This window comes from Emys orbicularis, chromosome 3 (genome assembly GCF_028017835.1).
Source record: "Emys orbicularis isolate rEmyOrb1 chromosome 3, rEmyOrb1.hap1, whole genome shotgun sequence".
NCBI classification, from domain to species: domain Eukaryota; kingdom Metazoa; phylum Chordata; order Testudines; family Emydidae; genus Emys; species Emys orbicularis.
The window spans coordinates 84,476,394-84,504,072 of record NC_088685.1 but is presented as its reverse complement, the minus strand read 5'-3'; the positions used below and the strand labels follow the sequence as shown (position 1 = coordinate 84,504,072).

The 27,679-nt window shown below is 42.7% G+C and overlaps 1 protein-coding gene across 1 annotated transcript in view; it reads left to right on the top strand.

The window, feature by feature from the left end:
• Nucleotides 1-26,745, top strand: part of PDSS2 (decaprenyl diphosphate synthase subunit 2) — a 183,078-nt gene extending 156,333 nt beyond the window's left edge. Inside the window, exons 7-8 of the mRNA XM_065401139.1 lie at nucleotides 955-990; nucleotides 26,455-26,745. Coding sequence (XP_065257211.1) covers nucleotides 955-990; nucleotides 26,455-26,613 — 195 coding nt within the window. The 3' untranslated portion in view covers nucleotides 26,614-26,745. The remainder of the gene's footprint in view (nucleotides 1-954; nucleotides 991-26,454) is intronic.
• The last annotated feature ends 934 nt before the right edge of the window (nucleotides 26,746-27,679 follow it).

Sequence of the window (27,679 nt, the reverse complement as noted above, 5' to 3'; positions counted from 1 at the left end):
CACAGGAAAAGGCTTTGGGGTGGCTGACCAGGAATGCTCTGGGTCTAGCATTAGCAGCCATTGAGTGAGAAACAAACAGCTGTGTCCCAGGTAAGGAGAACTTTTGTATATAGAAAATGTGTACGTTATGCAAAATATGGGTCTCTGCATGACCCAGTGACAAAATACACTGGAGCCCAATACCTTGACTCTTGCATCTGCTTTGGTTTTTATGAATTGGAACAATTTAAAAATATACAAGAGTGACCCTCTCTGGAACATATTAGAAAATATTCTTGTATATTTTGATACCTGATTACTTATAAGTACAGCACAGAGAAGGAGCAAAGGGATGACACTGTGTATATGCGTGATTCCAAACCAAAACACAGCTGTGAGCTCTAATTTTAGGTCTACCAGCTTTGACATAGTCTTTGACATTATCTCTTTAAAATGATCGAGTCTAGACTTTTCCCCCCTGTGTACATACAAGCTGTTCCTGGATGGGGTTAGTTTTGTTTTTGTTTTAAAACTGTTATTGATTTTGTTTATTGTTAACTCTGATCCCTTTATTGTTGGGCAGAAGTACACTGTATATTCAGGATCTCGGGTTTTCTCAGTCCATACGAGCAGCAAGCTTTTGAAGGAAGTTGTTACTTGTGTCTAAAATGTTTTTAATTGAAGAATCAACTGTATTCTAATCTAGATAGCACTTCTGAACGTTGTAGGTATCCAAAGATGTGCCTGTGTCCATTGAAATCTCTTTCCATGTTGTAATGAGGCATTCAGCTAGTAAATATTAATTTTGTTTTTTTAAATTCAGAATCTTATGGAAGTTAGTTAATTTTAAAATATTAATTATAATGTATAGCTCGCTACATATTTCATTCTTCTTACAGAGAAGCAGAAGGTCTAGAAAAATAACAATCTGTAATAGATGACATTTTATATTTAATCTTTCTTTTTATGTTTAAGGCACAAAGTAAAGGGAATTTAATGGACTTTACTAAGGTGAGTAAATTACATGAAGGCTACATCTTATTTTAAATGTAATGCTTTCATTTTTAGGTTTCATATTCCAGAGAAGCTTTTTTCATTATAGTCAAAGATTTATCTGAGACATTTTAACTTTCTATAACAAAGAGTAGGCGATTAGGATGGTCCAATCACATAGGAACTGTCATACCAGGTTAGATCATTGATCAGTCTAGTCCTGTGTCCTGACAATGATAGTGCCAGATGGTTATGCCTAAGGTGTTTCAGACGGACTACTTGATATAGGGAACCAATTGTATTAAACTAAACACGAAGTATCAAAATTAGCCATTTTACTACTATTGTTACTTTCATTATCCCTCTTGCCTCCTCAGACTTTAAACATTTTAAATATTTTCTCTTCTAAGGAGTTTGTTGCTTTTGTGTTCTCTGTATTTCATTAAACTAATCATTCTCAGGCAGCCTCCTAATCATCAGGCCCAGATTAACCAATGTGCACTCAATGCACCTACACAGGGTCCCATCTCAGGGGTGGACCCAACCACTGGATTTGGGTGGGTCATCCTGAGACCCAATATGCCAGGTTTTCATGACTGAGAGGTGGAGTGACCAAATTTGAGTAAGTGGCATTGCAACCTGGAGGGCGGGGTCACAGCACCATTCAGGTTTGGCTGGGCTGTCCCTCTTTCATGATATGGGAGCAGATGGGCCAAAAATCAGTGAGTGGTGTTGTGACCTGGCAATGCCACTCACTCAAATTTGACCCACCCATGAGAGTACAGGGCGGGCTATGGGAGCAAGTGGAGCTAGGAATGGGAGGAGCTACCTGGAATGGGAGAAAAGTACTAAGAGGCGGTGGGGGCGGGGGTGTCAATGAGTTGTCAGGATGGTCGTGGGGGTGGTGGGTGAGGGGCTGGTGGCAAGTTGGTGGTGGTGGGCTATGTGGGTAGTGTTGGGGGACTGTAGAGTGAGGTGTTGGGCGTGAGAGGGAGGTGTTCAGAGTGGTGGAGGTGAACAAGTTGTGTGTCAGGGCTACTGGGATGTGTGTGGGGCTGTCAGGGTAAGGGGGCTGGTGGAGGGTTGTTGCATAAGCACTGACTCTGTGGGTGCTGAAAAAAAATGATGGGTGCTTACCACCACCAGCAGCCTGCCAGCAGCACCTCCACCTTCCCCAAGTGTCTCCCTCTCTTCCCCCCCCCAAGCATCTCCCGCCTGTCGCGATCAGCTGTTCCACGGTGTGCAGGAGGCGCTGGGGGGGAGAGGGGAGGCGCAAGGGCCGGGTGTGCTCAGGGGAGGGGGCAGAATGGGGCGGGAAGAGGCGGAGCTGGGGTGGGAAGAGGCGGGGTGGGGTCTTGGACGAAGGGGTGGAGTGGGGGCAGGACCTGGGGTGGAGCCCAGGGGAGCAGCCCCCGGCACATTAGAAACTCGGCGACTAGGGTTGTTGGGGTATATGTGGAATGGTAGGGACATTCAGGTGTCTGGGTGTGAGGTGGGATATATTTGAGGCAGGAGCACTTTGCTGAGCAGCCCCTGTTCATGCCATGCAAGGCTGGCAGCAGCTGGAGCAGAGCTAGCTAGAGCACCACTTAATTTTGGCCTAGCTGCCCCTCTGTCATGACGGTGGGGCAGCCAAGCCGAATTTGGGGGAGGAGCAATTTCTATAGTGCACAGGGTCCAAAATTCTTTAATCTAGCACTGCTGATCATGACGTCTTTACAGTGATGTTATGCACTCTTACCTTTCTGCCTCCCACCTCATCTCCATGTCGTAGGTAAAAGGGAGTCTTCCCCCTGGTGGCTGCTCCCTACACTCCTCCCCATTACAGCCTTTTTGTGAACTGAACACGGAAACCTTCCCTTTCATTGCACGAGCTAGAATTGAGGCTCATAAGGTATCTCTAGCAGTAGGGGAATCTTCACACTAATATGCATGCTGGCAGTCTTTCACTCAAGTATATAGTTGTAAATAAAAGCAATCGACCCCTAGGAACTGGATAGAGCCCTTTCAGACCCTTTCATAATGGAGTTGAAATATCATGATACAGGTACCTTGTACTTCACTTGAAGTGCCAAGTTTTTGATTTAGAGGTCATCCAGACTGAATGACAGTGAGAGGAGTAAGCAGGGCTCCAGGTTAAGACAACAGGAGTCACCAGTATGAATATATATATATATTCCCTATTTGTGGTCTTTGTTTAGAACTTCTAAAACCTATTTTCATGGATTTAATTTTTTGTTTTCTTCTGTTGTATTTCATCTCTGTGTACTGGAGGCACCACATATAGGAACATAAGGATAGTTGAATTTCCATCACTATTCAGTCTTTGACTACTCTGTGGACACTCCAATATAGTTGTTAGCTGCAACATGGAAACCATCAGCTAGGAAGTGGACTGGTACCACTTTCACATCTATCACTGAAGAGACCTCAGATAATAACTTTTGGTCACAGTGACCTAGAGGTGAAAGGCTCCATATCGCATCCTGTCAGTCTTAAAGTAGGAAAGAAGCTGATTGTTCAGGTTGAATCTTAGCAAGATCATGAGATTTCAGCTAGTTACCCTCAGATATATCTGAATCACGTATGTGTTTAACAAATTATATTATTTTTAATTTCCCATTGATATTGAATAGAGGCTGAATAGCTTTATGGTTATGATTGATTGGTTAGTTTTGAGTGATATCTCCTAGGACTGATGGAAAACTAGCAAGGAGATACAATTCATACTTTGATTTGCTGTTACAACTATAGTATGTATCTAAAGGAAAATTAATGTGTAGGCAAGTGTTCCATGCGAAAAACTCTATAAATGTGTGTCTATTCTAACCAATTATAGATTATTTCTGTAGCTGAGTTTACTGTTACTTAAAATAATCATCCTTTTTATAGGACTACAGTAGATATTTTTACCACAGCAGACAAAACCTGGTTCATGTGGTGTGACTTTCTCAATTGCTATTAATTTTCTAAAGGAACCAAAATGAATTTTTCTTCAACTATCTATCTCTGAGAAATTTCTGTGGTGACTACTTAGTCTTATAAAAACTCTATGGCTGTTTCCTTTGAATTGTTGCACTTCTATTGTCACAACAGTATTTCTGTAGCTGTAAAATAAGAGGATTAACATAAAATTTGCTGTGCTGGATCATATGGCTTTGTCTATGTATTCCCACATTGTTCTCAGCAGTTCCAAATATCTGTTCCTTCAGAGGATGGTGAAAAATCCATAATACACCTAGCCAACTTGTAATGTTCATTTGAGTGGGAAAGGGAATTCCTTTACCCTTCACATGCTTGGGTTTAACCTGGTGGCATGAGATTTGATTAGCCTTGTGTTAATGTGGCTTGCTTAGCTGCAGATGTCATAAATTTGATTGTGATAATGAAATTATCCTATAATTTTGGTAAATCTAGCTGTAGTATTTGACTTAATAGGTACATCTACACTGCAATAAAAAACCCACAGCACCAAGTCTCAGAGCCCAGATCAATTGACTCGGGCTCACAGGGCTCAGGCTGCAGGGCTAAAAATTGTAGTGTAGACATTTGGGCTCGAGTAGAAGACCGGGTTCTGAGACACTCCACACTTGCAGGGTTTCAGAACCCAGGCTCTAGCCCAAGCCCGAATGTCTACACTGCACCTTTTATCCCTGCAAGCCTGAACTCCATGAGCCTGAGTCAATTGACCCAGGCCAGGTATAGCCATGTCACAGGATCTTTTATTGCTGTGTAGATGTACCCAATTACTCTAATTTTACCTGAATGAGAGTGAATTTCAAAGTTCACTATTTACAGTACCAAGAAATATTTCCGTATTGCCCTTCAGTTCAATAACCTGTCGTTTGTTTTCATACTATTGGAGATGATAAAAACAAGGACTAGGCAGTTTTTGCTGCATCATTCAAGCTTCTTCTACCTCAGTCAAGATCCCTCTCATCTTTTTCCTTTCAAAGTTCAGATAATCCAACTTCTGAAATCTCATCATACTGGAAGTTCTGCCATACCTTTAATTATATTTGTTGCTCTTCTCTATACTACTACTATTAAGGTTAGGATCACCAACCCTGGCCACAGTACATCAAAAAAGTATACCATTTTAATTTCTATACTAATTATTTTCCGTTTTAGTACATTGAAGTAGCCTATTTGTTTTTTAACTAAATTAATAAACTCCTTTCTGCTTTAATTTATACACACCTATTATGGATATATGTAATTCTGTTTGCTTAGTTGATCTTCTCAAGCATATTTTACATATTCATACAATTTTCAATTAAAAATCATGAATGAAGGTAAGAATGAGATCCACCCACTCCCCATGCCTGCTTTTAGGCATAGAGTTTATTTCTGCATGGCATAAAACAGCCTCCTATACCTTTTTATTCTTGTGTCTCTGTCTGCACTTTGATTTGCACATTTGATGCACAGTGTTTTAAAGTTGTAGCCCTATGTCTACACTGACCAAAGAAGAATGTCCATGTGATGCATCAGAGACACTAGTAAATGTAGGTGGGGCTCTGACATGAAGAGGAAATACTTTTCTTTAATGTAATTGGGTCTTAGTTTTCCATGCCAATGGCTTCATTTCATTCTACAGGACTTTTAGTCTGTTTTTCCAATATAGCAATCTTACTATCACAAGAACTTTGATATTGCAAAAAGCATTTTCTCACTAAGGGTATGTCTACACTACGAGAGTAGTTCGATTTCACTTAAATCGAATATGTGGAATCGATATTACAAAGTCGAACGTGTGTGTCCACACTAAGGACAGTAATTCGACTTTGTGAGTCCACACTAACGGGGCAAGCGTCGACATTGGAAGCGGTGCACTGTGGGCAGCTATCCCACAGTTCCCGCAGTCCCCGCTGCCCATTGGAATTCTGGGTCGAGCCCCCAATGCCTTCTGGGTAAAAAAATGTGTCGAGGGTGCTTTTGGGTAACTGTCGTCATCCGTCCGTCACTACCGCCCTCCCTCCCTCCCTGAAAGCGCCGGCGGGAAATCAGTTCACGCACTTTTCTGATCAGTGACAGCGCGGACGCCACAGCACTGCGAGCATGGATCCCGCTGCGACCATCGCTGCAGTTGTGGCCGTTCTCAACGCCTCGCAGCTTATCATACACCTTTCCCTGAGGCAGATGCAGAGAAATCAGGAGAGGAGGCTACGGCACCGCCGTGAGGGCCTGAAGTCGGAGAGTAGCACAGAGCTGTCAGAAACCACGAGACCCAGCGCCCAGGACATCACGGTGGCAATGGGTCTTGTGGATATTGTGGAACGGCGATTCTGGGCCCTGGAAACAAGCACGGACTGGTGGGACCGCATAGTGCTTCAGGTCTGGGATGAATCCCAGTGGCTGTGAAACTTTCACATGCGGAAGGGGACTTTCCTCGAACTTTGTGAGTTGCTGTCCCCTGCCCTGAAGCGCAAGGACACCCGGATGCGAGCAGCCCTGCCTGTCCAGAAGCGAGTGGCCATAGCCCTCTGGAAGCTTGCAACGCCGGACAGCTACCGGTCAGTCGCGAACCACTTTGGTGTGGGCAAATCTACCGTGGGGGTTGTTGTCATGCAAGTAGCCAAGGCAATCGTCAAGGTACTGCTCTCAAAGGTAGTGACCCTGGGAAACGTGGAGGTCATCATAGATGGCTTCACCGCGATGGGATTCCCAAACTGCGGTGGGGCTATAGATGGGACTCACATCCCTATCCTGGGACCGGACCACCAGGCCAGCCAGTACATTAACAGAAAGGGCTACTTTTCAATGGTGCTGCAAGCACTGGTGGACCACAGGGGACGTTTTACAAACATCAACGTCGGATGGCCGGGCAAGGTTCATGACGCTCGCGTGTTCAGGAACTCTGGTCTGTTTAGACGGCTGCAGGAAGGTATTTACTTCCCGGACCACAAAATAAGTCTTGGGGATGTGGAGATGCCTACAGTGATCCTCGGGGACCCTGCATACCCGCTAATGCCCTGGCTCATGAAGCCCTATACTGGCGCCCTGGACTCAGAAAAAGAACTGTTCAACTACCGTCTGAGCAAGTGCAGAATGGTGGTGGAGTGTGCTTTTGGCCGTCTCAAGGGGAGATGGAGAAGCTTACTGACTCGCTGTGATCTCAGCGAAACCAATATCCCCATTGTTATAGCAGCTTGCTGTGTGCTCCACAATCTCTGTGAGAGCAAGGGGGAGACCTTTATGGCGGGGTGGGAGGTTGAGGCAAATAGCCTGGCTGCTGATTACGCCCAGCCAGACAGCCGGGCGATTAGAAGATCCCAGCGGGACACGCTGTGCATCCGGGAGGCTTTGAAAGCTAGGTTCCAGACTGAGCAGGGTAACTAGTGACTGTTAAGTTTGTGGACACAGAAGCTGAACCTGCCCCCGTTTCTTTACCCAGTTAATGTTGACTATCCTTCCAAGTTACATACCCCCTTCACCACCTTCCCAAAAAATAAAATCTGTTCTGTTTTGTTAATGAACACCGTTGTCTTTATTACTGTTTTCGCGGGAATGTTTTAAACCGGGGACGCAGACTGTGGCGGGGGGCGGGTTTAGTGTTCTGATGCAAATGATGCTTCTAAACTCCAGGAATGACAGGCTCCGCAGTGGTGGACTGGTTGTTTCAACGGAGCCCGCCAGCACTCCTGGGCGGGACTGCGTGTATGTGTCGGCTATGTGACTTTCTGGCAGGGGGAGGAGGGTTACAGACCCCCTGCTGCGTGGCTCTGTGATCCAGGATAAGGACCGCGGCATAAGTTCTCTAACTGCCCTCCCCCGCCACAAAGTCACAGATCAACCCCCCCGCCCCCCAGAACATGAAAACCACCTCCCAGACTCACCAGGGTAACTGGTGACTGCACTGTGTATGTGTCCTGATGCTGGACCTGCCCCCGCCTCTGTAGCCTCCTTAAGGTGACTGTCCTGTCCAATTACCAAACCCCTTCCCCCCCTTCAGACAGAATCTCCTCTAAAAGCAGTGGCGATCGGAGAAGCGGGGCAGGACACCTGAACTTGTGTAGCAGGCAAACATGGTAAGCCGTAGACTTGTGGCTGCTTAAAACTTTAATAGTAGCACTGGGCTCCTTTCGCATTGAAAGCAATGCCAGTCTCTGCTGGCAGCAATCAGGGAAGCATGAGGTCTGCCCCTGTCCCACCCCCTCGCGGCTGTCCCAGGGAAAGATCCCTGTATGCTGCCCCTCTCCCGCCTCCACCGCGTGGCTGTAAAGCAGTCCCAATACTAACATTCCCCTCCCTAATTCAAAGCAGGGCATCATGAGCGACATCACCCTGATGAGGATCTCGGAGAGCGACAGGGAACGGATGCTTAGGGAAAGCATGCAAAAACCAGGGCCGTATGCCGCCATGCTCTGCCGTGCAATGATCCCTGAGTACTTGATTGACTCCTGGCGCGGAAACGTCTCGTACCATGGAGGACCCAATAAGATCGCTCTGCCAAGGAACCTGATGCACAGGCTTGAACATTACCTCCAGGAGAGCTGCGTTGAGATCTCCCATGAGGATTTCATGTCAATCCCCGGACATATAGACCGGATTTTGGTGTAGCTGTACTGGCAGGGACTACAGAGTGGAGCGTCTTGGGCAGCAGAATCATGAAAATCCGGACATTGTTAGATTTTTTTTTAAATAGTTGGGACTAAATAGTTAAGCGCCTAAGGCAAAGAAATCATGAAAAACCCATTGTTAATATTATAAATATTCCAGTTCTGTTAAAAATAAAAGTTTATATGTTTAAATCACTTAATGAAAAACCCATTGTTAATATTATAAATATTCCAGTTCTGTTAAAAATAAAAGTTTAGATGTTTAAATCACTTAATGAAAAACCCATTGTTAATATTATAAATATTCCAGTTCTGTTAAAAATAAATGTTTAGATGTTTAAAGCACTTACTGCTTGATCCTTCCCCTGATTCTGTGTCCGGGGTAACGGATGGGGACGGTTGGTAGGGGATCTCGGTAAGGGTGATGAAGAGCTCCTGGCTGTCGGGGAAATCAGCGGTGCAAGCGCTGTCGACTGCCTCGTCCTCCTCATCTCCTTCCTCATCTTCCCCGTCCGCTAACATTTCCGACGAGGAACCGGCCGCGGACAATATCCCATCCTCAGAGTCCACGGTCAGTGGTGGGGTAGTGGTGGCGGCCGCACCTAGGATGGAATGCAGTGCCTCGTAGAAACGGGATGTGTGGGGCTGGGATCCGGAGCGTCCCTTTGCCTCTTTGGTTTTTTGGTAGCCTTGTCTCAGCTCCTTGATTTTCACGCGGCACTGCGTAGCATCCCGGCTGTATCCTCTCTCTGCCATGGCTTTAGAGATCTTCTCGTAGATCTTTGCATTCCTTCTTTTGGAGCGCAGCTCGGAAAGCACGGACTCATCGCCCCACACAGCGATGAGATCCAAGACTTCCCGATCAGTCCATGCTGGGGCCCTCTTTCTATTCTGGGATTGCACGGCCATCTCTGCTGGAGAGCTCTGCATCGTTGCCAGTGCTGCTGAGCTCGCCACGATGTCCAAACAGGAAATGAGATTCAAACTGCCCAGACAGGAAAAAGAATTCAAATTTTCCCGGGGCTTTTCCTGTGTGGCTGGTCAGAGCATCCGAGCTCGGACTGCTGTCCAGAGCGTCAACACAGTGGTGCACTGTGGGATAGCTCCCGGAGCTATTAGCGTCGATTTCCATCCACACCTAGCCTAATTCGATATGGCCATTTCGAATTTAGCGCTACTCCTCTCGTTGGGGAGGAGTACAGAAGTCGAATTTAAGAGAGCTCTATGTCGAACTAAATAGCTTCGTGGTGTGGACGGGTGCAGGGTTAATTCGATGTAACGGCGCTAAATTCGACATAAAAGCCTAGTGTAGACCAGGCCTAAGCTGTTAATCAGTCTCTGAATGCCCTGTGTTGTTGTTTTTTTACTACACCATCACTACCACATCCAGACAAATTATTGATCCACCATCATATTGTATGAAAGTCTCTTCCTGAGATGGAAAAGTAGTTCTACCTCTGTTTTAGTATTAAGTGCCTCAGGTAGCACAAAAGAGAGTAGTAATAAGACTGAGGCAGGTGCCACTTGTGTCACTGCTGGAGACAGCAGATCAGTGAATCTGGGGAAAATCCTTTTGTCGCACCATCATTTCTCTCTCTTATTATGACAAAACATATCAGTCGTTTACCAGAATCACCTTTTTCTGCTTTACCTTTTTCTTACCATGCACAGTAAGTAATACAGTTCTACCAAAACAAAGCTGCCCTGTTGAATTATTTATTATTTGTATTACAGTATCTCCTAGAGGCAATGTACAAATACCTTTTAAGAGAGTTCCTGCCCCGAATAATTTAGTCTAACTAGACCAGACAGACAAACAGTTGTAGGGGCAACCAAAGCACAGACAGTGGAAGTTACTTGTCTGATGTCAGGGTATGTCTACACTACGGGATTCATCCGAATTTACAGAATTCGAATTTTGGAAACAGATTGTATAAAGTCGAATGTATGCGGCCACACTAAGCACATTAATTCGGCGGTGTGCGTCCATGTACCGGGGCTAGCATCGATTTCCGGAGCGTTGCACTGTGGGTAGTTATCCCATAGCTATCCCATAGTTCCCGCAGTCTCCCCCACCCATTGGAATTCTGGGTTGAGATCCCAGTGCCTGGTGGGGCAAAAAACGTTGTCGCAGGTGGTTCTGGGTACAGCCTCACCCCGCCCTCCATGAAAGCAACGGCAGACAACCATTTCGCGCCTTTTTTCCTGGGTGAACACTGCAGACTCCATACCACGGCAAGCATGGAGCCCGCTCAGCTGAAGACAGCAGTCATGAACATTGTAAACACCTCGCGCGTTCTCGTGCAGTTTATGCTGAACCAGGACCAGAAAAACGAGGCGAGGAGGAGGCGGCAACGGCAGCGCAGTGACAAGAGTGATGTGGACATGGACACAGAATTCTCTCAAACCGCGGGCCCCGGTGCTTTGGAGATCATGTTGTTAATGGGGCAGGTTCTATCCGTGGAACGCCGATTCTGGGCCCGGGAAACAAGCACAGACTGGTGGGACCGCATAGTGTTGCAGGTGTGGGACGATTCCCAGTGGCTGCGAAACTTTCGCATGCATAAGGGCACTTTCATGGAACTTTGTGACTTGCTTTCCCCTGCCCTGAAGCGCCAGAATACCAAGATGAGAGCAGCCCTCACAGTTGAGAAGCGAGTGGCGATAGCCCTGTGGAAGCTTGCAACGCCAGACAGCTACCGGTCAGTCGGGAATCAATTTGGAGTGGGCAAATCTACTGTGGGGGCTGCTGTGATGCAAGTAGCCAAAGCAATCACTGAGCTGCTGCTACGAAAGGTAGTGACTCTGGGAAATGTGCAGGTCATAGTGGATGGCTTTGCTGCAATGGGATTCCCTAACTGTGGTGGGGCGATAGATGGAACCCATATCCCTATCTTGGCACCGGAGCACCAGGGTACCCAGTACATAAACCGCAAGGGGTACTTTTCAATGGTGCTGCAAGCACTTGTGGATCACAAGGGACGTTTCACCAACATCAACGTGGGCTGGCCGGGAAGGGTTCATGACGCTCGCTTCTTCAGGAACACTAATCTGTTTAAACGGCTGCAGCAAGGGACTTACTTCCCAGACCAGAAAATAACCGTTGGGGATGTTGAAATGCCAATAGTTATTCTTGGGGACCCAGCCTACCCCTTAATGCCATGGCTCATGAAGCCATACACAGGCAGCCTGGACAGGAGTCAGGAGCTGTTCAACTACAGGCTGAGCAAGTGCAGAATTGTGGTAGAATGTGCATTTGGACGTTTAAAAGGTCGCTGGCGATCGTTACTGACTCGCTCAGACCTCAGCCAAACCAATATCCCCATTATTATTGCTGCTTGCTGTGTGCTCCACAATCTCTGTGAAAGTAAGGGGGAGACCTTTATGGCGGGGTGGGAGGCTGAGGCAAATCGCCTGGCTGCTGATTACGTGCAGCCAGACACCAGGGCGATTAGAAGAGCACACCAGGAAGCGCTGCGCATCAGAGAAGCTTTGAAAACCAGTTTCATGACTGGCCAGGCTACAGTGTGAAATTTCTGTTTGTTTCTCCTTCATGAAAACCCGCCCCCTTTATTGACTCATTCTCTGTAAGGAACCCACCCTCCCCCTTCCCCCAGCTTGCTTTCAAAGGAAATAAAGTCACTATCGTTTAAAAATCATTTATTCTTTATTAATTGATTATAAAAAGAGGGAGAGAACCCGGGTGGGGTTTGGGAGGAGGATCGGCGGGAAGGAAAAGGCCACTAAAAAAAGGTTAAAAAGACAGCCTTTTGCTTGGGCTGTCCACTGGGGTGGAATGGGAGGGTGTACGGAGCCTCCCTCCCCCCGTGTTCTTACACGTCTGGGTGAGGAGGCTATGGAACATGGTGAGGGGGGAGGGGGGTTATACAGGGGCTGTAGCGGCACTCTGTTATCCTGCTGCCGTTCCTGAAGCTCCACCAGACGCCGGAGCATGTCTGTTTGCTCACGTAGCAGCCCCAGCGTTGCATCCTGTCTCCTCTGATCTTCCTGCCGCCACCTCTCCTCACGTTGGTCCCTCCTGTCCTCACGTTGGTCCCTCATATCCTCATGTTGGTCCCTCCTGTCCTCACGTTCACTGGCATCTTTCCTATACTTTGAAACCTTGTCCTTCCACTCATTCAGATGAGCTCTTTCACTGCAGGTGGATTCCATGATTTCAGCGAACATCTCGTCTCGTGTCTTCTTTTTCCGACGCCTTATCTGAGATAGCCTTCGGGATGGAGGAGGGAGGCTTGAAAAATTTGCAGATGCTGGAGGGAAGGGAAAAAGGAGAGAATTTTTTAAAAAGATACATTTTACAGAACAATGCTTATACTCTTTCACGGTGACCAACACTATTCACATTACACAGCACATGTGATTTCTGTGCAAGGTCGCATTTTGCCTCTTAATATTGAGTGCCTGTGGCTTTGCTGCTAGAGATCACAGACGCAGGCCCGGGCAACAGAATTCGGCTTGCATGCGGCCATGGTAAGCCATTGTCTTTCGGCTTCTTCGCCCTCCTTTCCCACATACCAAGCAAAGTCCATTGAGTGCTGCAGTTTTCCTGTTAACCTTCAGCAGCAGAAAACAAACTAACCCCCCCCCCATCCAATTCTCTGGATGATTGCTTTATCCCTCCCCCCACCGCGTGGCTGGTATCAGGGAAGATCCCTGCTAGCCAACCGCGAAAAGCTCAGGGCCAATTCCCTCCTCCTCCCCCCCCCCCCCCCCCGCCGCGCTTGGCTAACTGCAGGGAAGGATTTTTTTTCAGCCACAGGCAAACAGACCAGTAGGAACAGCCACCTCGGTCCCCTTAATTAAATTCCCGTATTTCAACCAGGTTACCATGAGCGATATCACTCTTCTAAGGATTACACAGCGAGATAAAGAACGGATGTTGCTTGAATGCCAGCAAACACCGGGACCATACGCTGCCAGGCTTTGTCATGCAATGATACCAGATTACTTGCTACTAGCATGGCGTGGTCAAGTGTCCTACCATGGAGGACGGAATAAGGCTGCACTGCCCAGAAACATTGTGGCAAGGCTTTTGGAGTACCTCCAGGAGAGCTTCATGGAGATGTCCCTGGAGGATTTCTGCTCCATCCCCAGACACGTTAACAGACTTTTCCAGTAGCTGTACTGGCCGCGAATGCATCCCAAGTCCTCAGGGCAAAGTAATCATTAAAAAACGCTTGCTTTTAAAACAAGTTTTATATTTTAAAAGGTAAACTCACCTGAGGTCCCTTCCATTAAGTCATGGTCTTGGATACTGGCTTGGGAGGGTTGAGAGGGTACTTCAGTCAGGCTGAGAAAAAGATCCTGGCTGTTGGGGAGAACAGAGTGCTGTGTGCTCTCCGCAAGCTCGTCATCCTCCTCCTCCTCCTCCTCTTCCCCGTCCGCAGAATCCTCAGGTGTAGCTGATGAGATTACCCCCGCCTCGGAATCCACGGTCAGAGGTGGGGTAGTGGTGGTGGCCCCCCCTAGAACTGCATGCAGCTCGGCGTAGAAGGGGCATGTCCGCGGCTCTGACCCGGAGCGACCGTTTGCCTCCTTTGTTTTTTGATAGGCTTGTCTGAGCTCCTTGACTTTCACGCGGCACTGATCTGAGTCCCTATTGTGGCCTCTCTCCATCATGCCCTTGGAGATTTTTTCAAAAGTTTTGGCATTTCGTCTTTTCGAACAAAGTTCTGCTAGCACTGAATCCTCTCCCCATATAGCGATCAGATCCAGTACCTCCCGTATGGTCCATGCTGGTGCTCTTTTTCGATTATCGGCCTGCATGGTTACCTGTGCTGATGAGCTATCTGTGGTCACCTGTGCTCTCCACACTGGGCAAACAGGAAATAAAATTCAAATGTTCGCGGGGCTTTTCCTGTCTACCTGGCCAGTGCATCCGAGTTCAGATTGCTGTCCAGAGCAGTCACAATGGTGCACCGTGGGATAGCTCCCAGAGGCCAATACCATCGAATTGCGGCCACACTAACCCTAATTCGTAATGACAATATCGATTTTGGCGCTACTCCGCTAGTCGGGGTGGAGTACAGAAATCGATTTTAAGAGCCCTTTATTTAGAAATAAATGGCTTCGTTGTGTGGACGGGTGCAGGGTTAATTTGATTTAACGCTGCTAAATCCGAATTAAAGTCATAGTGTAGACCAGGCCTCACACAACAGTTCAGTGGCCAAGCGAGGAGTAGAACTCTACACCCCTACCTCATGAATTACATTATGAATTTTTCCACCAATTATTATGGTATTATAGAAAGGAATGGGCATTTTCCTTGATGCCATTTCTTGAAGGGATGGAATTAAGCAGAGTAGGGCTTTTTTAAATCTTGACATATGATCTTATTCATTTGCTCTGCTGCAGATTGCTTTCTTTCAAACTGGCATGGGAAATATGGCATGTCACACAGTGTTGGATTACTTTGTGAGTTTATTGGTTTGTGTATGAAGCAATGTACTTATCGGATGTTAACATGGGAAACAGATTTTGTACCTGTACTGGAAATAGGTCACCTGAGAAATGATGTACCCAGCAGCTCTTGCACTGCATGAGACTAATATACTGGCTTAAGATGTGAGGTGGAAAGAGCCAAAGAAAAGGTGGAGAAAGGTGACATTTAAGGAAATAAGGGTTCTTAAAGATACCCTACTGTCATGCAAATAATAACAATAATATAATGAACTTAGTCTTGTCAGAAGCAACCACCCTCCCCAAAATTCAGAACTGATTACCATAGTCAGTGCATTAATGTACCACAGCACTGTCACAGAACAGTTTTGCAATCTCATGCAGCACATAACAATAGTCCTATAGTGTTCCACTTTAAGTACCAAAGAATCATCAGTGTTCAGTCCATGGGATTACAGTGCATCCTATTTTCTGATTTGCTCGCAAAAAAGCAGTGAAGTGGAAAGGATGGAGGATTCTAATTCTTACCAGGAGCTTAGGACCTACAATATTTTTTCATTAAACTTTGTCTCAGCAGGATCGGTGTAGCCACTGCTACTAATTCCTTTGGTGATTCTGTAATCAAATAATGTGTAAATCTAAAAAAGAACTCCTTTTGAATGCAGATATTTTAAATATCTAATATTTAAATACTAGACATTTTAAATCAGCAGGTCCAGTTAACTTGTATCCAAGAGTTTTAAAAGAGCTGGCTGAGGAACTCACTGGACCATTAATGTTGATTTTAATAAGTCTTGGAACACTGAAGAAGATCTAGAAGACTGGAAGAAAGCTAATGTGCCAATATTTTTAAAAAAAAGATCAATGGGATGACCCAAGATTATAGATCTGTCAGTCTGATATTGATCCCAGGCAAGATAATGAAGCGGCTGATATGGGACTCAATTAATAAATAATCAAAAGGAGGATGATATTAATGCAAGCAACATGGGTTTATGGAAAGTATATCCTGTCAAACTAACTTGCTATCTGTTTTTGGTGAGATTACATGTTTGGTCAATAAAGGTAATAGTGTTATGTGATATACTTAGATTTCTGTAAGGCATTTGACTTTGCACTGCATGACATTTTAATTTAAAAACTAGAATGATATAAAATTATCACAGAGTCACACTGAGAGCTCATGTTCAGATGATTATTCATCACAACCCCCAAATCTTTTTCAGAGTCACTGATACTCAGGCCTATAATTCCCAGGATAGAATCCCTCATTGTGTAGGTATGGCACATATTCTTTGTTCCTAGATGTATACATTCACATTTAGCCGTATTAAAATGCATATTGTTAGCGTGCACCCAGTCTACCAAGTCATCCATAATCACTCCTGTCCTCTTCATTATTTACCACTCTACCAATTTTCGCGTCATCTGTAAACTTTATCAGTGATGATTTTATATTTTCTTCCAGGTCATTAATAAACATGTTAAATGGCATAGGGCCAATAACTTATCCCTGCAAGACCAAAGTGGAAACATACCCACTCAATGATGATTTCCCATTTACAATTATATTTTGAGATCTAACAGGTAGCCAATTTTTAATCAATTTAATGTGTGCCATGTTAATTTTATATCATTCTAGTTGTTAATCAAACTGTGGTATGGTATCAAGTCAAAAAGCCTCACAAGATTTTAAGTGTATTCTGTTAACACTATTATCTCTATCTACCAAAGTTGTTATCTCATCAAAAAACAGTATCAAGTTGGTTTGACAGGATCTATTTTTCATAAACATATGTTGATTTGCATTAATCACATTGCCCTCCTTTAATTCTTTATTGAGTCCTGTATCAGCCGTTCCATTATCTTACCCAGTATCAATGTCAGACTGACATGCCTATAATTACTTGGGTCATCCCATTTACCCTTCTGAAAAATTGGCATATTAGTTGTCATCCAGTGTTCTGGAAGCTCCCCAGCGCTCTCAGACTTTTATTGAAAATCAACATTAATGGTTCAGTGAGCTCTTCAGCCAGCTCTTCTAAAACTCTTGAATGTAAGTTATCTGGACCTGCAGCTATAAAAATGGCTAATTCTAGTGGCGTCTGTTTAACATTCTCCTGAGATACTAGAGGAATGAAAAGAGTGTTGACATTGTATGATGAGACTATATCATCTGTGTTTTCCTTAAATATTGGACAGAAATATTTACTGAAAACTTCTGTGTTTTCTTCATTAGTATTGATAATTCTACCATTTCCACATAGTAAGGGACCAATAGCATTGTTAGGATTCTTTTTGCTCCTAATATATTTTAAAGACTCCTCCTTATTGTCATTAGCCCTGCTGGCCATAGATTTCTCCTTGCACCCCTGTGCTTCTCTTAGCAATTTTCTAGAATTCCTAACTTCTGAATTTATATTCAGTACTATCAGCTTCCCCTTTCTTCCATTTGTTGTGTGTATGTATGTCTATATATTTATTTTATTTTTTATAGCTGCCTTCACTTCCCCTCTGAACCAGTTCTGCTTTCTAACCAGTAAGGCATTCTTTCTTGTTTGTGGCTTTTTGTGCATCTAGTAAGGTGTTCTTAAAAGATTTCCAATTATCATTCACATTTTTCTGATTAAATTCTTCCACCCGGCTGATTTGATGCATAATTGTTTTTTTTTAAATTGGCCCTAGTGAAGCACCAAGTATACATATTACTGGTCTGGACTTTATTCTGTTTGCACATTATAAATGCAATAAAGTAATGATCACTTGTACCTAAAATACCATCAATTTTTAGTTCTGTGATCAGTTCCTCTTAATCTGTTAGGACAAGGTCTAATAATGAATTCCCCGTGTTGGCTGCGATGCTTCTTGAGTTAGGAAATTGTCATGTATAATGTTTAGAAATTCCAAGGATGTTTTAGTACTGACAGCATGAGACCTCCGGCATATGTCATTCAAATTGAAGTCCCTCATGATCTCACAGCTTTTTTCCCCTACTCATTATAGATTGGTGCTTCAGGAGGTGGTCATCCTGTTCCCTAATGTGATTTGGTGGTCTGCAGACACCAACTAAAACCCCATCTTCTGTTTTATCTGTTAGGACATTGATCCATAAGCATTCAAGATCATTGGATGCTTAAACAGGGGAATATAGAGTAGGAGTGGAGAGAGATAAGAAGGATGAGGTAATATCTTTTTATTGAACTAACTTCTGTTAGTGAGAGAGACAAGATTTGAGCCACACAGAGCACTGTCTTCGGGTCTGGGTACTCCAGAGAGTCACAGCGAAATGCAAGGTGGAACAAATTGTTTAGAATAAGTAGCACATAGTCTAAGGGATCACTCAAGGTAGTGTGGCTTGTTAACACTTCTGCAGTCGGTCTTAGGCTATGTCTACACTACTCACCTTTTAGCGACACAGCTGTGCTGCTAAAAGGCGCGCAGTCTAGCCGCTCTTTGTTGGCAGGAGAGAGCTCTCCCGCCGACAAAAAACTTCCACCGAGCGGCATTAGCTTTGTTGGCAGGAGAGCTCTCCCACTGACAAAGCACTTTTTCACACCGGCGCTTTTCGTCATAAAATGTTTGTCGCCCGGTGGTGTGTGGGTTTTTCCACACCCCTGAATGACAAATGTTTTACCGACGAAAGTCCAGTACAGACAAAGCCTAAGTCTTACCCCCCCTTTTGTCCTCTGACTATGTGCCTTACCGTGATAGTGATAGACTCAAGGAACTCAATCTATTTAGCTTAACAAAGAGAAAGTTAAGGGATGGCAGTCAGGGATCACAGGTCTGGGCTCTTAGGGTGTATGTCTACACAGCAAAGAAACCTCCAATCGGTTCACGCCAACTAACTTTGGCTTGGGCTGCAGGGCTGTTTCATTGCTGTATAGATTTCTGGACTTGGGCTGGAGCCCATACTCGAGGATGCTCCCACTTCTCAGGGTCCTAGAGCCCAGGCTCCAGCCCGAGCCCAGAAGTCTACACAGCAATGAAACAGCTCCGCAGCCCAAGCCCGAGCTGGCTGGCATGGGCCAGCCATGGGTGTCTAGTTGCTGTGTAGAGATACCCTTAGAAGCCAGTAAGTTCCAACCTGTCACCCAGTGACCTGTTAACAATCACCAGAACTACAAGTTTCAGAGTAGCAGCCGTGTTAGCTCAATACTGATCGAGGACTCCAGTTCTGGGACCTGACTGGTGGAACTCTGGGGGTCCCAATTTCTTCCATGTTTCTATTTAAACCAAGCAGAGGAACAGGAAGTTGTCCATGCACCTGGGTTTCCCCTGCTTAGGACTGTCTCCCCTGAATTACCTGCTCCTACTGCCTGACTCTGATCTCTTGGTAACATGATCCTGCCTGCATCCTGACACTTTTTCTGCCCTCTGGCCTGTCTCAGACTCTAATCTCCCAGTATTCAACCCGGCTTGGCTCCTGACACATGCACCAACCATAAGGTCAAACCTTGGTTGTGACTGTGACTTGATTATAGTCTGTAAGTACCTAGATGGGGAAAAAAATATTAGTTAATGTGCTCTTCAATTTAGCAGAAAAAGTTACAACACAATCCAATAGCTAGAAATTGAAGCTAGACTGGAAATTCAGACTGGAAATAAGGTGCACATTTTTCACAGTGAGGGACAATTTACTATGGGCTGTGGTGGATTCTCCATCACTGGCAATTTTTAAATCAAGATTGGATGTTTTTGTAAAAGCTCTGCTCTAGGAATTAGTTTGGGGAGATTCTATGGCCTGTGTTACACAGGAGGTCAGACTAGATGTACAGAATGGCCCCTTAAGGCTTTGGAATCTATTAAATTAAGTTGGCAATATTGCAAGAGGATGCTAAAACCATTCAAAATAAGAGGTTTCCTACTTCGTTAGGATTACACATATTTTAAGTTGTTGAACTTTGTGTTATATGCAGGACACTATAATTATTTGACTTTTAGGTTTTTTTAAAAATGCCTATTCCTCTACAAGCCCTTGACTGGATCTTAATGAAAGGTAGAAAAGCTATCTAATCTATTTAGGCCAGCCTCTAGTGAGAGTTTGCCAGAGACTTTGATAGGATAGAATCCACCCCAATGTTGTCTTCATTAATACACAAACAAGTCTCTGACTGTTAGTATAAATATTGGGTTGATGATATGCAATAATAAAACCACCACTAACAGCAACTTGTGGCACTGTGTTAAAAGTACAATAAAATGAAGTCACATAGATTTTTAAAGAGACATACTTTACTTCCTAGTGTCTGATTTAAAATCACTCCAGTGTTAAAACTATTGTACAAAGCCTATCAGGCTAGCCTATCAGAGAGAGGGCATAAAGAAGAGTTGTTGGTGTGTTGTTTTCTGAAACCTCTAAAGAACATACACACTTTGTCAATGCAGATGGATAAATGATTTCCTGTACATGTTAATAAAATATGCTGTTAAAACACTATTATAGCTGGAGTGACTGCTAAAGCAAGATTTCATAACAAATTTCATTTGAACTTTTTTTTTTTTTTTCAGGTGCTAAAACTTTTTTTAAACTTTCTTCTTTGAGGCTGAAATTTTCCAGACTTAGTCTCTGCCCATATGTTACTTTTTTCTTAAGTTTCAGAAAAAACAACTCATTTATTTCAGTATGAGATGAATGGAAAAGAAATACCACCCTACTGTTCAAACTTAACATTCTATTAATGTACTTTTGTACAGGGAATTATATCACTTTAGATAAAGATTCAATTATCTTTATTTTTACTGTTATTTTACAATACAAGATGAATTTTAGCAAATATTGGGCAAACTACACTTACCCCTCCAATTCAAGTGACATCCTATTCTGTATACTACCAGGAAAGGCAAAGGAAAGTTTTGGATTATACAGTTTATACATTATGAAGTGAGGCACTTAAAATAAATAAATGATTGTCCAGCTCCCATTTGGGGAGGAAAGAAGAGGAAGAGCTTAACTGTGTGTCCAGCCACAAAAACAGATCGAATATGTAACAGTTAATGCTGAAACATTCCAAGATGCTTGAAAAGCAAAAGGAGGACAGGGTAGAAAATTAATCTATTAGCTATGACATGTATAGGTGCCATTTCAAGGTAACATTTTAGCAATCTAAATATCAATGTTTATTGAGGCAGAATGTTCCCACAAGAGAGAAAACAAATTTAGAAAAGCTAGCAAAGAACACTGGAAACACTTAATGCATTAGCTAGTCACTTGACCACTGATCAATTTAGGTTTGTTTTATTTCCGCAAGTACCATACATCTCAGAAGCAAACAGAATGTATTGGCTTAGTTCAGGATTAGAGGAAACTCATGATCTTTGAGGATCTCGGACCTGAACAGGAAATCTAATTAAAGGATCATTCTCCTTAGATATTGTTCACAGAATCTTCTCCGAACTTGTTTGCTGACAGCTTGTCCCAGAAAATACATGAGATCGTAACTAACTGAGTTTGACAAGAAAACAAATGTTAGGGCCTTAATGTTTTCTTTTCATAAAGCTATTTAGTTTCATTCAACAGTTCTTTCTTGAACTTTAGACTTTACACTGTTACTCAGGTAAAAGAACAAAATATTTACATCTCCATACAGTCTCTCTCCCAAAGCTGGGAGAAGTCTGTTCCTCCACATGAGTCTGGTTGGGTCAGAATATTTACCAGCAGTCTTCTCTCCTAGAAGTCCTGTCCCTTTACTTAAACTGGACCTTTCTAAACATTACAAAAGAAATAATTAAGGGGAAAATCTTTCAATAAACTTGATAGGCTCTGGATCATCCCCACCTGCTGGAATACTTATGATCCTTTCTCCTGCAAATGATTTTCTGGTTCTCCAGTGTCAGCAAAATTTTTTAATAAAAAAATTATTATTTTTGTAGACTTTTTGTATAAGCTCTTCCTTCCAAGAGGAATCCAACATCATTGCTCTGGGTGGCCCACCACTTCCCCTACATTTTTTGCTGTGGCTGACAGCTTTCCTAATCTCTTTTTTAAAATTTCACTTTACATATGCCAGTTTTATCTTGAATAGACATTTTTACAGGGAGGACTGGGTGGCTTGAGTGAATGGAATGCAGAATATTGATTTTTTTCACCACTAGATCACTGGTTCAAATCCAGCTGAATCTGATAATATCCAAAGGTTGTTGCCATCTGCTAGCTGGCCAGTGCCCTATGTGAAATGAACTGCCAGTTTCAAAGTCTATTTCTCACTGTGTGAGACCACTATCATCACAACTGGCAAACTTATGACAAGTCAGCAGAGAGGTGGGCATTGTTAAAATTGTTAGTCCCAATGTTGAATAGCCCTTAAATTTTAAATATGCCCTAATGCTGAAAAAACTAATGCTACAAAGTGAAAGTAACAATGAGTAGCATTCCATCTTCTGTGAATAATGACCTACTGATAACAATGTTTGTTTGGTATCCTGGATTTCACATGTATTCCACTCAAGTACAGAATTCTTGTCGTTTCAAAATCTTGCTAGCTCATAAGAATACAGTTGGCAGGCACTGTAAGGTGAAGCCCATGGTTAATCAAAACATACTTGTTTTGGTCCATACAGATGTCTTTGTGACACCTGGCTATCCTGACATCATGACCCTGGATGGCGCAAGTCTCAAATCTACCCTGCCTGACAACTGTCAGAAATCCAACCGGATCCATTTAACCTGCATTCCAAATGATCTCCTTTTCCTTCTGGTTTCGTAACCAGGGGCTGAAAGGGGGATAGGATATGAATTGCACTGACACTGGTGACTGGGGGTAAAGGATGAACCAGCATGGAGTCCAGTTGTGGAGATTAGCTGGAAGGTAGTGCTGGTGGCACTGTGAGTTGAACAGGAAGTGGAAGGCAGGTGGTCTGCCAGGAGAAAGGGGATTATGGGCTATTGCTCTGTTCAGAAGATAAGAGGTAAACGAATGGGGTTCTTTTATGAGGAAAGTAGCAAGGAAGGTTATTTATTCTCAGTGCCTTGTTGTACATCGAGGATAAGTTAACTTGGGCAGGTTTTTTTAAATTATTTTTTTTAATGAACACACATAGCCACCTACAGAACTAACACCTTGGGCTTTTTGAGCTCATTAGATCGCAAATGAAGCAGTCAAGCTTGGTCAATATGTGGGTACCTCTAAGGAAAACCCAAGGTGCTGAGAAAGTAATTCTGGCAATTCAGTGGGTGGCACTCTTTCCTTCAAATCTGTTTTAAACCAGTATCCTAACATGGTGTTCTGGAGCATTGAGCTGTCTTTTGGATGAGATTTAAAGGTGGGATCCCTTCTGTTTGTGATCTTAAAGCTCTTGTGGCACCTCTTGGAAAGTAGAGTAGGGGCATTAGCCCCAATGCCTGGGCAATATCCAGTTTGGGTAATTGCATTTTATATATCTAAAGTTTCCCCGGTAGTTTTAATGCAATGGATACAATATTCACTTCCAGTCCTATTCTGTAGTTCAATGTTTGGTTGTGCCGTGTGCTCTTACAGTGTTGAGTATCACTGCAAAGATTCCTGTTTTTCAGTGGTGAGTGAAGTGATCCTATGAATAGAGAGATGAAAAATATTCCATATAAAGAAAGATGACAAAGATTTGTATTTTTAATTTGGAGAGGAAGTTAATGAGAGGGAACATGATAGAAGCATACAAAATAATGCATACAAAAGCATACAAAATAATACAAAAGTCATGTGTCTGACGAAGTGGGTATTCACCCACGAAAGCTTATGCTCCAATACATCTGTTAGTCTATAAGGTGACACAGGACTCTTTGTTGCTTTTTACAAAATAATGAATAGCATACAGAAGGAAAATTGGCCACTTCTATTTATCCTGTCTCATATCAGAAACTCCTATTTTCTCATAATACACAATTGAAAGACATTAAATTTAAAACTGATAAAGGGAAGTTGGAACTCCTTGCCGCAAGACACTGTTGAGGCCAGAGATTAGCATTTATATGGATAACAAATATCACTAAGAATTTTTAAAAGTTCTTAAGGACTATAAGCCTTCATCTTTCAGGGCATGAGCCAAATAACTGATGGGGTTAAGAAGAAACTTCCCCAATGAGCTGGTTATGATGTTATTACCCTATTTGGGGTTTCTTTCACCTTCTGAAGCATCTCGTAGTAGATGGGTCTGATCTGGAATGGTAATTCTTATGTGAGTTGTTTGTAATAAGCTTGGGATGCTTTTGGTTGCAAGGTACCGTACACATGTAAGTAGTTATACATGGCATGCCTTTGAATGGGTTGAATTCTCACTCTGCCTTTAATAACGTGCAGACCCTATGTTAGTTTCCAAACTCTCCCTCTTTCTGGGGTTTGGCTTTATTAGTACCTGAAAACCAATAATAGAATGTAAACCTCAAACTAAGCTTCCTCTCTGAGCTTGACTGTCCCTAAAGTTTCCCTCCAGGATTTCTTCTTTCTGGTCCACTGTTGCCAGCAATCTCCTTCTGCATCCCTAATACCCTAATACCTAATAGTGTTGATGAGCTTCTAACACCTGCTGATAGGCTGGGTCAACCGAAGAACCCTTCTATCCAGTTAAAATTACTCTTTCTCACTAGAGACTCCATCCATCCTTCATGACCGTGGATATGTGGATGATTTACACATATTGGAAAAGGTGTTGAATAAACTGTACGGTGCACTTCTGCTTCAGGAGAAGTACTCCTCCAAAGCACAGTACATGAAAACTCTAACTTAAGTGGGGAATACATTTTTTATGAATTGGGATTTGAACACTAAAGTACTGTAATATGCTTTCAACTAATTTCATTCTCAAATACATACAATGAATCCAATTTAGTATATATTTAGATAAGAAAAGTCAATCATTATATATAAATACAACTGCCTATATAAAATGGATGACTTACAGTTCTGGTCTTCAAATATTTCCATATCATTTAAACTAGATATGTTAATGTTATATTGGTGTAAGTAATATTGAATAGAAGTGATTTGTGGTGATGTGTACTGTAATATATTGCAGTAAAAATTCCTTTAAAAGATTTATTTTCCATAATAATTTTAGATACAATATTGATATGTATTTAATAAAAGCTCTGTATTTGATAGGTTGATTCAATGACAATAAGACACTACCATTAAACCGTGTAGAATACATTAAAGATTGTGAAGCGCTCAGATACTGCAGGGATGGGGGCCATATAAATACCTAAGGGTACGTCTACTGCAATTAGACACGCAGCTGACTCGGGCGAAGGGGCTGTTTAATTGCTGTAAAGACCTTGAGGGTTGGGCTGGAGCCCAGGCTGGAGGACCCTGCAAGGTGGGAGGGTCCCAGAGCTTCGTCTGCAGCCCGAGCCTGAATGTCTACACCACAGTTAAATAGCCCATCAGCCTGAGTCAGCTGGCACGGGCCAGCTGCAGGTGACTAATTGAAGTGTAGACATATACCCTAAGACAAATAGATAAGACACCTGGGTTTGATTCCTGTCCTTTCACTCATCTAGCTGTTGGATTGGGATTGCTGTGAAGGCTACATATTAAAGGCAATCAAACAATAAAAATTTGTATAAATATAGTTTCACCTCTTTCTGGTGATGCTCTCAGGATGCTCTTCATCATAAAAACAATTTTAAATACATTTTAACATAAGACCACTTTAAAGAACTTCAACAAAATTTAAAGTCTCATAAAAAGCATACAGATGTTGCCTGACATTCTACTCAAGTTTTGCACTTCTCTCCAGCAGTTTGCCAGAAAATGTCTATTATCCCATGGAAACATTTTCCTATTTAATATGATGCAAATTGGAGCCGTATTTCATCCTCAAAGTTACCATCCCTACTGAGTGCATTGAGTTTGCATGGCAGACTTGGGTTTAAGTTGTATTTTACTGAGGTAATTTGCTGTTGTCCACTATAACAAATGTAAACATATAATGAGCAAACAGAGCAATATTAATAAATGATATAAAAGATGGAGACATGAGTGTGCATATCCTCCTTAGTCTGCTTACAAGAAATCTGGAATTATATATTTATGAACTATGAAAATATGTATTTATAAAATATATAAATATAAAATATATAATATAATATATATGAAATATGAAAATGTGTATTTATAAATCCATTTGGACCCGTGATACCCACATATGGAGTACAAGAAAATAAGTGCTTAGTTGACATGTTGGCTTAGTATACTATACAAAAATTATCTGGTTAGGGACAGGTCCAGATATGTAAAAACCTCCCATCTTTGTTGCATGCATGCTTGTAAGGCTTAGCATTTTGAATTATCAAGAAGTAGTGGTGTAGTTTAAATTGATTGGGGTTTTATTGTAGTTAGGAGCTGAAGTAGAGCAGCTTAATATTTGCAAATAGTATGAGAGCTTTCTGAGTGATTTGATTTTAGCTGCCCTATTTACCTCAAGAAAAGGTAATGGAAATACTGAATTCTTACTGTTATCTTAGAAATAATTGTATACCGAGTATAGTCAAAACTGATTTTATTATGCATGTGTTTTCTAACAGTTGCAAGAAGCAATCAAGGCTGGCAAAGGTGTGACTTCAGCTATTGACCTATGTCATTACCATGGAAACAGAGCACTGGAGGCCCTGGAGTGCTTCCCTCCCTCTGAGGCCAGATCTGCTTTAGAAAACATGGTTTATGCTGTGACCAGATTTTCATGAGATACAATTCAAAAAATAAACTGTTGTTCATTTGCAGAAAACAACTAGATGGATAGTGGCTGGGACAAGGGAAAAAATATCCTGTATTTTTAAAAGAACTAAATTTGTTAGTTGCCTTTTTTTTTTTTTTTTTTTTTTGGTCGTTTACCGCATTGCTGAATGAACATGCATCCTTTGGAACTGCTATAAACAAAATTAGGGGAAAAAGGTCAAACAGTTTTCACTTGTCATGCCAGAAGCATACTTGAGGCTGCACCAGTAGAAATAATTAATGAGACTCACTTCTGTGACCTCAGCAAATGGACAGGAAATAAGTCCTTATTGATTGGACATAGCCAGGGATGGCGCCAATGTGGTGGCCTGTGGTTTTCCTGCACTAGAGAGGACAGAGGGGGGCCTGAAGCTGCAGGTGTCAGGAGAAACACTTTCTAAAATTGCCAGAGAGAGGGCTGTTTAAGTCAAGAATGAATGTACCAATTTATCAACACGAAGGGCAGTTCAGTGAATTAATGAGGAAAAATCCTTTATCTGTCTACATGCAGTTATGTCTCCTCACACTGTTTTTATGTATTCAAATGTAAAATTACTCTGTGCCTAATGATTTCAGTATTTGAGAAACTTGCTGAGAATATGTGTCAAGCGTGGTAAGTCGGAGCTTTAAAATACTTAATCAAATATTAATTTGGCTCTGTTAAGAGAATTGATTACCTGTGTTTTTATACTGTATGTATAAAATACTTTGCTCTGGCTCAAAGATGAGGTTTTCAATGCTTTCAGGAAAAAAATCTTTCCCCCAGATCAAGCAATTTGTTTCAACGCAATCTTACCCTAAATAATTTCCCAGATTTATGTGACACTTGTTTTCACTTAAGTCAAATAAATGTGAATTTGTAATGTTCAGCATCAATCTTTTGGCAGAAAGGAGTGTGGAATAGTCTTCTGTTAGCACAGATTTTTTACTCTTCTGAATAAATATATAGTACATGAGAAGTTTTTTTTAACCTTAGTGTGTCGGATTTTAAATCCAGTTACAGAAAGAATATAAGGTATATCAGAAGTCTGCAAT